General features: G+C 41.1%; 1 protein-coding gene across 2 annotated transcripts in view; it reads right to left on the bottom strand.

Annotated features, from left to right (window-relative positions):
• Positions 1-11,876, bottom strand: part of stxbp1a (syntaxin binding protein 1a) — a 111,486-nt gene extending 99,610 nt beyond the window's left edge. The window contains exon 1 of one of the 2 annotated variants that reach the window (XM_072565550.1): positions 11,610-11,876. In XM_072565550.1, the coding sequence (XP_072421651.1) occupies positions 11,610-11,646 (37 nt within the window). In that variant the 5' untranslated portion in view covers positions 11,647-11,876. The remainder of the gene's footprint in view (positions 1-11,609) is intronic. The other variant, XM_072565551.1, reaches the window with a different exon arrangement.
• Between the last annotated feature and the right edge of the window lie 260 nt (positions 11,877-12,136).

Raw genomic sequence — 12,136 nt, 5'->3', positions numbered from 1 at the left:
AACCCAATATGAAAGTAATGTCATCGGTCAAAACAAAACCTTTACCTGCTTCTAAGAAAGAGCTTCAATAAATTACGAAAGCATAAAAAGATGTGCAGTGTCCCAAATTAGGATATCCTGCCAAGAAGGTTAGTTAATATATATTCCAAATCATCAGCTCTTAACTAAGTACCATGAACAGAAGGAACATCAACTAATGCTGGACAATTTTCTAGTCTTTAACCACAGATTGGTAATTTCCAAGGCAATAATGGAGAAAATTCTTCATGACAAAATATTTTGATCACAGACTGAAAATTTGAAGGCACAGTTACTGAACATGCACAATGCTATACTCTTGAACTCACTTTGAAATATTCAGGAGAAACAGAATAGCTCACATCTTTAAAGACTACAAGGAGAACTGAGTTTTCATATCACAAACTCTGTGATTATGACACAAAGCCTACATTAGTTGTGTCTCACAGAATGGTGATCCAGTCAGTGAAACAACTGAAGACTACCATCTTCAATCAGTCATGGTAAGTCCAAGATCAGAGACAGCTGTCAAAGCATTGCAAAGACTTGTCTTGTGAAGTTCAGATTTTGAGAGAAATTGTGGGAATGCTAATACTTTAAAGAAATAGCTTAAGAAAATGACTTAATAACATCATTAGAAAATTGAGATTATACTTAGTGAAAGATGGAGAAGTACTGAGATAGTCAGCTATACAATGGTGTAACCATGACATCAGCAACCATGTGCTGGAGCCCAAGAAGTGAGCAGCAACAGTTTGTGCCAGAGTTATTTCCTGCCTTATTGTACAGCCTTCATTATATTGAAAACAAAAGATATTGCAAAAATCTACCAGAGTCAAATAATAATCACAAAGTAGAGACAGGTACAGTTATGAGAAGACACATCCAAATAGGATCCAAAAGTAGAACCAGACCATAAACCATAAAGGTATTGCATAACAGCTATGCTTTTATATTCTGTGCCCCCACTTTTAAGGCTAGGAATCCTTTATGCCTCTCTGACAGTCTTCTTAACGTGTCTTGACACTTCAAAGATTTGCATACCTACAGTGTCTCCGCCCTAAAGTTATACTGTTTATATTACCACCTCTCACTCCTGTGACCAAATTGATTCACCTCACTCTCCACTATCATGTATTTGTCCATTTTACCAGTCTGTCTAGATCCTCCTGGAGTCTGGTATTATGCTTAATTGACGAGATTTCTAATTTGATGCCATCGCCAGAGTTTAAAACTGTACCCTATATGCCAAAGTCCAGACTGACAAAAACAGCAGCTGTCCTAATGGCTGGAGAATACCTCTGTGTAATTCACTGCAGTTTGAAAAACAGTTCCCCACTATTTCTTATTTTCTGCCTCATTTCCATGGTCCCTTTAATTTCATGTGCTTCAGTTGATCATGTGGCACTTTATCAAACCCTATGAAGATTCAAATGAACAATATCACCACCTAATACCCGTTGTCCCTTAGTGTTACCTCATCAATGAACTTAATCAAGTTAATCAAACATAACTTGTTTCTAAGTAATTCATGTTGGCTTTCATTTCTTAATCCATATTCTTCTGAGCGCTAATTAGCCCAATCCCAGAATATTTTCTCCAAATATTTCCCATCACTGATAATAGACCAACTGGCCCATAGTAGTTGGGCTTATTCATCCCAACTTGCTCCCTTCTTAATTGGGGTGTAACATTTTGAATTGTATGTCATCCAGCATTGCTCCCACTTTTGAAAAACATTGGATAAACCACCTCTCTCACATTTCCTCACTTTCCTCAACAAGTTCAGACTCAGTTAATTGTTGATTTTGAAGGACTTGCTGTTGACCTATTTTATCCAATCCAAATTCTTGACCACCTTCATTGTTGCAAAGTTGACATTATCCACTTCTTCAGTGAGCAGAGGCAAACAACTGAATCATCCGTGTCCACTGTCACCTCTAGAAGATTTTATTTTGGTCACTAATTGGTTGCAATCTATCTTTGCCTATTCTTTAACTACGTATGGGCTCATAGAAGCCTTCTGGATTATTTTTATCTTAATTATTAACCTATTCTCATACCTTCTCTTTGCCTCTCATTACTCTTTCAGTTCTCCTCTGTATCTTTTGTATTCAGCTTAGTTCATTACTGAGCCTGACATTTATCATAAACTTCCTTTTCCTGTCCCTTTCAAACTCCAAACCTTTAATCATCTAGGGAATGCTAGTCTTGGACTGATCTTCCTTTCCCATATCCCCGGGGAAGTATCTAGTCTGTTCCTGAACTCCTGCTTCTAAATGCAATTAATTTCACATTTACAATTTTACCTGCCGATGTTTGGTTCCAGATCCCACTTCAACTCATTTACATTTGTTCTCCTTTAGTTGAATACTTTTATTTTTGATTGTTCCTTTTTTGGTTCCCTAGCTACTCTAGATCTAATCATAATCAAAAAGAGACCATCAATAAAACATTCTGCAGAACCACCACTGTCGTCCTTGCTAAGTTGGACACACAATAATCACGAAAGTTCTGGTATACATTTTTCATGAACTCCTGCCCCTCTTTCTCTTTAATCTGTTACTATCCCAGACTTTGTCCAGGTAAGTGAAAATCCCCATTGTTACTACTCCATATTTCTTGTATTTTTATGAAATAAGACTGTAAAGTTATCTCCTTCCCTCTGTTTGATAACCTGTCTTGTAGACCCAGCAGTGTAATAGTTCCTTTGTTGTTTTTTATCAAATATATTCTCTCCTTGAATCCTTTAAGTACATCAGTACTAACCAGTGCTGTCTTGGTACCTTTGATCAATATTGTCATCCATATCTTCCCTGTTTTTCTTGAACACCATGTAGCTAGGAATATTGAGTGTTCCTGTGCTTGCTCCTCCTTCTAACATGTCATCCTGCCCCCTCCTCCTCAACCAAATTAGCTTGTCCTGGGTTAATGTCCCTCAGCTGACCAACTAACACTGCCTGTTTTGATTGGTCTTGCAGCCAGTATCAACAATGTTTGCTACTGAATTTCTCACCATTGCACAATTCAACAACAAATGGATGTATTGGCAAAAGTATCTCTGCCTCTCACTGAGGATAAAAACCCTTCCTGCAAATCCCAGTGTTTGGCACATTTTTGTCCAATTATGCCCCATAAATGACTGGGGGAAATGATAATGAGTTATGGTACTGTGACATAATTCGTACAAAATAATATTTGTGGCAAGATAGAGCAATGCCATGCATTGAAAATTGACATTTCCTTACGTATCTTGTAATTTCCTATAGCAACTACTGCTATAATTTTACCAGGGTTTTGAAAACAGGGATGTAGAAGAGCTGGTAAAATGGTGTCAGAAAGCATGAGAAGGAAAGTCTAAAGTCTACCTGCTAATTGTGGAATTTCCCATTTGCAGTAATCACAGTATCTCAGCAGGTTACTAACCAGAGTCCGATGGCCAATTTAACCAACTAAGAGGTCAAATGATGACCATTCAATGACATCCCAACAGCTTCCCAGAAGGGACTTTCTTTCCTGGCTGCTCCATGGCTCACAGAGGAGACCTCTAACAGAAATGCTGTTCCTGGTCACTGGGTTCCACCAACCTAGCCATGCCAAAGAAAAATGTTACCTCTAATCTGAATGGCACTTGAAATGGAAGCACTCTCTCCTGCTCCCTGCAGTCTTAACCATAGTCACTTCTGTCCATGGTGCTGCAAGGATGAAAATTACCAACCCTCTAAACTGAGCTTGAAGAAAAATGCCACATTCCTTAATTGGACAGTAAATCCGGCCACTGGCCTTTTAATTGGCCACCACTATTAAAATCACCACACAGTTGACTTTCAGCTTGGGAAACCCCTTTAGTCCTGACATCAGGTCCAATGGAGGGCTGGTCAAGTTCTAAACTACATATTGAAAAGTACTTACTTGGCTGGAATGCACTTTTGAGATCCTCGAAAATGCTATATAAATGGAAGTCCTTCCTTGCTCATTAACTGTTAAAAGATTTGTACCATTCCAACATTATCCTCATAATGACTTCTAAGATTTACACTGTGCATGTAATGACAGCAGAATATATTTGTTTGAAACGCTCCCACTACAACAACTATTACTCCAAGTTTTTCCATTATTTTGGCTAAGACAGCAGAAAGGAAATTCAGATTAATTCATCATTAAACATTGTTAAACTGAAATATCATGTCATAACTTCAAACACAGAGGATGAATGGGGAATACCTTCATGTCAAATCAGCCATCACATCACTCTCTATATGCACAAATTTATAGGAATAGTGGTTTGAATCAACGGGGATGAAACAGAGTTCCAATTCCAAGTGGAACAAGTAGTTTGATTGTTGTTCCTTTCAAAATGGCTCCAGTTGGATGTATCATGGGTTTATGCTGGCCTTTCTCATGTTAAACGTAAGTGGTGACACCTGAGTGCACAGGTATTCAAAATTCTCTTGCAAGCTAGTACCATCAATGTGTGCATTAAATCTATGTTTTCCAGTTGTCATACAAGTGCATAAACAATTATTAACTGTTGGGCTATTGCAGAAAAGGGTTTGATGGATATATTTATATCTTTTGTAATAAGTAAGTACCTGCAAATTAACAATATAGTTGAGAACCTACCAACCTAAGGAAGGTAAAGGCAAAACTAAGGTTGTGTTTATTAAATATTTATTATTTATCTTCATTTTTCTGGTAGTCTATTAGGATTTGTGGTTGTCATACACAGGTTGTAAATCTCTGAACAAATTATTTCAGTTATCCTATATTTATTTTGTGGTGATGTTACAATTACTAACACATCTACATCATATTATTATAGATGGGGAGGTTACACTGGGCAAAAGTCAAATTCAAGTAGGCCTAATTAGTAATTATTTCTCCAGTTAAATATAATTCAACTGCTGTGGACATCATTGTTTGAGGATACAAATGGTTGTTTGGCTGAAGTATAGAATAGATCCTGGGACAAAGAGAACATATGATCAGCAGAATCCAGTGAAAGAGAAAAAGACTTAGAGTTATGGAATCATAGAGATGTACAGCAGGGAAACACACTTCGGTCCAACTCGTCCATGCTGACCAGATAACCTAAACTAATCTAATTCCATGTGCCAGCACTTGGCCCATATCCCTCTAAACCCTTCCTATTCATATACCATCCAGATGTGTTTTATATGTTGTAAATGTACCAGCCTCCAACACATCCTCTGGCAGCTCATTCCAGATTTACACCATCCTTTGTGTGAAAAAAGTGCCCCTTAGATCCCTTTTAAATTTTTCTCCTCTCATCCTAAACCTCTGCCCTTTAGTTCTGAATTCCCCCACCCGAGGGAAAAGACCATGTCTATTTACCCTTGCCGTTATACACTGTTTTTCATGACCACTGACATCTCAAAGCACTTTAAAACCAATGAAATGCTTTTGAAAAATAGTCATTATTGTAAAGTAGAAAACAATGAGACACCAATCAGATGTGGAGGGAATTAAATGAGTTAATACAAAGATGTGACCTTCAGCTGAAAGCTGCAAATTGACCATTGTATCTCAATTCATAGGCGAGTATTTTATTTCTCTACCTTGGTACAACCAAGCTCCAACTTTCAATTTGTTTTGTATTTATGTTCATGTTGTAAACCACCTTCAATATCTCTTTAGTGTATGACATTGTGCTTTGGCACAAATAGCATGTGAATTTAATTCTTAATTCCAACCAGCAAAGATTTTTATGATACTGCTGCTTGCCTCTTGTGAGTTAGCTGACTTGACACATTGACGAGTGTTATGGATGACAACTTCAATGGAACGTACTCTTGGAGGCTTTGAATCCAACTCTTGGTGCCCTGCCCAATAAAACAGCCTCTATTTCTTCAATAAAAACAAGTGTTTAGAGAAAATTTTAATAACAGTTTTTAATGTGCTTATGATTGTCTCCTAGTTGGAGTTTCCAGGAAACTAATTCCATGGAAACTCATGGGCGATCCTAAAAGATTGGCAAGACTAGTTACATCATTGTCTGCACTTAACGTTTTGATATGGAATGTTGGAAAAAATTGGTACTGTTTTTAATTGTTGAACAATTTTATATTCAGTAAAAGAAACAGTGGCTATAAAATTTCTCTTGCATTTTGTCATAACGCTCTTCCCTCGCCCCTCAATGCCAGAGTGCTCTTTAAAACCAGAAGAAGATAGTGTTACATATTTAGCTGGGTCAAGTCCTTTAAGAATTGTACAATTTGTTAACATGCGCAGTGATTTCCACAATGGAAGATCAGTGAAAAGTGATGTTGATCATTGTCACTAGTTTATAATGAGAACTTAGTAAACAATGTTTCTTGATGATAGAATATTTGAATATTGCTGAATAAAGAGAAACCTAGTTAAAGCTTTTTCTCTTGTATTCAACAAATGCAAGAATGTCAAATCTCAAATGATAACCAATTATTCCACTGCAGATAAGTTTCATATTGTTGGCAAGTCAACACTGCTTGACTGAGGCATTGCCTTGAACAGAGCAACAGGGAAGTATAGGTAAAACTCCTGGATAGTTCAAAACAGGTGTAAGGCTTGAGCATGTTCCTTTTGTTTGCAGAGAATAGGCTCTGCATTTCAACGTATGTCAATTCCAGCAAGCATGAGTGAGACACATTAACCAATTTACATGAAATTGTTCGTTTGTGTTCCTATTTGTGTACTTGGTAATCTGCGTTCAAAAGGGAACTGTTGAAGCTTCATGCCATTTTGAATTGCCCATCAGCTTGGGGAGATGACGGTTTCGATTATTAGGAATGTGAAATTCCTACATTTGTCCTGTAGGGTGCAAGATGAAAAGCTGCAACAACAATTCAATGGGCGTTGTAAGGCTTTGAATCAGGTTGCTATTTATGTCCAAACTTCATTCCCCACCTCCCCCTTTCTTCACAAGATCATCATTCTTATTTTGTATTTTGATCAACCGATTTTAACTTTCTTTTAATGTTTTTTGTTCTATGTGTTCTATTTCGAACCCACGATGTTAGAACAGCACCATGACCTTCCATACTCTCATCTTTATTTCCCAGTTTTCAATAATGAACCTGAACAAGCACTAAGTGCTCCTTCTGAACCAGGAAAGATCAATTCATATGCATCCTAGTGATTAATGGTATTACCATCATCACCAACAGCCTGGGATTGGGATGTGGTTAAAGGGGACATTCAACAAGGAATAGGAGAAATGAAAATGCTGCAACTTTTCTAAATGCAGGTATATTTTTTGTAAGATATTTCTAACTTGAATCTCCTATTTGTACTTAGCTCCTCACATTTCATGGTGCCTTCTTACATCCTGTATGATTTTCTGATTTCCTACTCATCCAAACACACAACCTGCTCCTTGCCTTCAGTAACCAAAAAAATGCCATGCCCAATATTGATGCCCATTGGTTTTCTCTCCCTTGTAGTCAAGATATATCACCCTTGGCCATATAATTGTTTTTCCTTGTGGTGTGACAGATACAAATGTAACCAGGCTGAACAATGGGTACATAATCCTCCCCAAACACCCAATTGTGTTGTGCAGCAGGATGCAAATACATTGCACCCATAAATAATATTTTGAAAATTCTCGCAGTTAGGAGTACACTCATTATAAATAGCAAGTTCTGTGGACTATTTCTTTATAAATTTTGTTATGGGAGAATAGTACAATCTTTACAGTGACACTGAATGAGTTAACAATGAGCCCAGGTTAGACCTCAAGGGAGGTAAATAAATAATGTAATGTCACGAGATTGAAAATCCAGAATACTGAGCTCACGTTCTGTGGAAATGTAATGTTTGAAGTCAGTTAAAAAAAAACTTGAATTAAAAGCTAGCCGAGTGGCAACCATCTAACCATTGTCATAAAAACCATCTAGTTTTCTAATGTCATTAAAGAAATCTGCGGTTCTTACCTGATTTGGCTGACATTTGGTTTCAGACACATATTAGTATGGTTGATTCTTAACTACCCTCCGAAATGGCTTAGAAAGCCACTCAGTCTAAGAACAATTAGGGATGAGTACCAAATGCTGACCTAGCTAACAATGTCTACGTCTAATGAATGAGTTTTTAAAATTCCACTAGGTGATGAGAATTTAATTAAAAACAACTGGTGTTTAAGACAGTGCATATAAACCCTATGATAATGGAAAACTTTATTTACAAAAGCTCCAATACTTGGCATTACAGAATAGCATTAGTTAACAGTAATAATTCAAAGTTAGTCTCAACATAAATCCACAAATGACTCCACTGCTTTTAGTTTCCTTACAAATTGAACATATGGCTACTACACATCAATATGGATATCACTTATCATCAACTTATGCCCAATAAATATTCAGGATAATTGAAGGGCAAAAATTAGTTGATCCAATTCTGCTCTTTGCCCTTATGCAAACTTGATCTAAGAAGCTTACTTTTGAGATCTGATTCACTGTAAACAAAAACAAGGAAAGATCAACACATTGTTGATTATTATAAAGGATGGGGAACAGGAATAGTCCATTCATCCCAAACAGCTCAAGCTGGTATTAATCCTCCACTCAAGTGTCCTCCCATCTTTTCTCATCTAAATCTCCCACCATAACCATTTACACCTCCCTCCCTCAAATCATTGCCCTGTTTCCCCCAAATGCTTCAAACTACTTGCTTCAATCATTCCTGATGGCAGAAGTTTCACATTCTCACCACTCCCTCTGTAAATGTCTTTGATTCTCCTGCTTATTTAATAACACTGACATCTTCTAGTTATTCTCCTCACTACAAGAGCCAACTATCTCCGCATCACCCCATCTCAACCATTCCTTGACTTAAAGATCTCCATGAGTTCTCCCTACAGCTTATTGAGTCAAGAGGGAAATAAAAACAGTCTTTCAATCCTTTCCTGATCATTCCTAAACACCCAGACATTTCTAGTTTCATCCTTGCACATCCTCCCTGCACTCTTCCTGGTCCTTCTAGAATCTTTTTAAAGTAATATAATGATTAGCACAAGGTTTCAAACAGATTTAGCACAGCGTCCCTTCTATCCCTCCAGAAAGAATGTCACTCGCATTATGCTGTTGGCAGAGTTTCTACAGAATTCCCATATCAATGTGAAATTGCAGTGAATCATCACTTGCATTTCTTCTGTCTCTCAGGCCCCAGGGTCAGGATTCTTTGACAGTATAAAGTTGCCGCAGAGCTCTATCACCAGGCCTGTGCAATGGAGACCCTACCTTGGCTGGAGCCTTCCTGATGCTTTCCCACACAAAACAAATGCACGCCTCCTATCGTGCACACAAACCAAATACTAGTCCAGTGCAGTCAAATTGCTCATCCCAAGATCCCACCAACAGCAATCAGTGAACGTTAGCCAGTGCCCCTTGGATAGTTCCTGGTGACTTTCAGCATGTACCTGAACAGCCGAATGCATCGGTCAGTTCAGGGCGGACAATGCAGCAATCATTCAAGGAAGATCCTTTCAAACCTTACAACGGGAGCAGAATCTCTGAGGTGGGATTGTGACAATCAGAGTGGGGGAAGTATGCTATATAAATGTAATCTGTCGCCTGTATTATTGCACTGCGGAAACAACCTAAAGAACAGGCAGACAAGAGGCGAAACGCACGGTAATTACACCTCAGTTCTTGAGCAATGTCATTTTGCCCAAAGCCACGTGTTTAGATTCGGATTTTAAATCAAACTTTCTCTGCACGACCCGCTAGTTCCGAAACGAACCTGGCGAAATGCAAAATATGACGGCTCACTGTGCTGGCGATATATCTACATTCACTGGGATTTCACTGGAAAAACCCTGAACAAACAAAAAAATAACCAAAGCCACAAACTGCGGTCTTTTCTGGTCTAAAGCCTGACACTGAATTAGGAGCTGCACCCGAACAGTCAACTCCCCAATAAAGGACTGAGCCCAGTCTCCCTGTCACGCTGTTCATCAGGCGGGGCGATATTTACTGAGATGTCAGTATTGAAAACCAAGCCACGGGCTGGACGGTAAATATACCTTCAGACACTAAGGTTCACTGCGGAATTGAAGCCTGTGTCACGCTCGCTGGGATGTAAAGGCAATATTTATCAAACCCCGGATAGCGTCAGCCCAGTGTTTAATCTGATTGTAACAGTGGGAAGGGCCATATGTTCGAGTCCCTGTGTCGATACCGCATTGTGAAGATAGCTCCTGGCTGCAAGTGAACCTTACGGTTCTAAATGAACCCGAGGGTGATCTAATTTACCAAATGGGTGGGACTATTTTCAGCACCAGCTCCAGGGCTTTGTACAACACTCCCCAACCTCAGTCTGTCAGATATCTGAACTCCCCCGTCAATGCAACCCACATCGCCCACAGCTCCTGAGAGGGTCAGTACAGAATAACCCTCATGTAGTGAGGTGGGGAGGTGACAGCTTGGAGTCAGGGGGATCGAGTGGGATCGATCCTCACACAGGGCAAAGCTGGGGCTGGGGTAGAAGAGGCTCCCTCTCTGTACCCTCTGCAGTGCCCCTCCACCCCCTCAGACAGCTCCCCCGCCAGCTCACCCCCCCGCCCGCCCAATCAATCTGGGGCGGAGTCCCCAAGAAAGAAGAGTTGGGATCTTGCTGTGCAACCGTGACCTCTTGTTTTCGCCCCTGGCCAGGGCTGGGTTGCAGGGACTTTCACTCTTGTTGCTTATAAGTCGACATCTTTCCTTCACCCCCACCACCTCCCCCTCCCCCGGAGGCGGGCCGCTGGATGTCACCGGGAAGTGAGAAGCGAGAGAAGCCAACAGCAGCAAACACAGAGCTCCCTCCCTCCCGCTATCTCTCTCTCTCTCTCTCTCTCACTCACACACACACGGTCCCTGTCATTCTCACTGCACTGCAGAAAAAAAAACAACACGCCGTTTTATTCACCACCATCCACCCCTCCACACACGCACACCTCCCCCCAGACACACATACACACCCTCGCACCATCACCCCACCCCCCCCACACACACACACACCCTGACCCTCACCCCCCCCACACACACGCCTACATCCTGACTCTCTCACACACCCTGATTCTACCGCCTTCGCACACACAGACACACAGATTCCCCTTCCCCATACATACACACACATACCCTGACTCAAACACACACACCCACACACAGACACACACATACTGACCGGCCCCTTGCAGACACACACCCTGGCCCACACACACAGCCTGATCCCCACACCACACACACACCCTGATTACCCCCCCCACACACAGGTCCACACACACCGCCTGATCCCCCGCACACACACTGACTCCTTTTGCAAATGACAGCACAACACGATGCACCTATTGTCAGAGACAGATGCCGCACCGCTCTACCAAATAAAAACAAAAACAAGCTGCATCTCCCTCCCTCCCCTGCCTTTCCCTTTCAGGCAGCTCCCTTGCAAACGATCAGAATCCCCATCCATCCCATCGGTGCCCACATCTGCATTGGAGCCGAGCCGCTTCCTCCCGCGGGCAAGAGGCGCTGCCGCTGCGGACCGACACCCCGCGCTCTTCCCGTCCGTTTCCACCTTGCCTTTCCCCCAGCGCGAACCGCTCTTACTTTCTCCGACCACCGCTTTGAGCCCGATCGGTGCCATGATGTCTTCCACTCGCTCTCAGGCTTTTTTTTCCCCCTTTTTTTATTTTCCAATCAGCTGACTGCAGGAGACGGCGAGGGGAGGAAGCGCGTCACGGCCGAGAGCCAATTCCTCAGTGTATTCTCCAGCTGCCTCCAGCCTGCACTCGGACGTTGCCTCCTCAGTCAATGAATACTGAGATAGGAGAGGGGAATAAACTGATCGAGAAACAGGCACATACAGGGTGGGGGGAGGGGGGGGGGAGCTTGGAGGAATCGGGAAATTGCAAATGATGTAAATGTCATGCTTTGTTCATTTCAGCTCGAACGATGCACCGAGGAGGAGCTTCTGTCACAATGTTCAAATAAATATTGCACGGGGTCAGGGAGATTTTAAACAATCCAAACCCACCGCCAGGTAACCAAATTGGAGCGGTCAATATCCCCGAGCACCTTTCACCATGGATAGCATGCAGCCATTCAGATATTACGTTTATATTTCAAATACCCGC

The sequence above is a fragment of the Chiloscyllium punctatum genome, chromosome 49 (genome assembly GCF_047496795.1).
Source record: "Chiloscyllium punctatum isolate Juve2018m chromosome 49, sChiPun1.3, whole genome shotgun sequence".
Lineage (NCBI taxonomy): Eukaryota > Metazoa > Chordata > Chondrichthyes > Orectolobiformes > Hemiscylliidae > Chiloscyllium > Chiloscyllium punctatum.
Note: the sequence above shows the minus strand (reverse complement) of the source record. Positions and strands in the feature narration are given on the sequence as shown.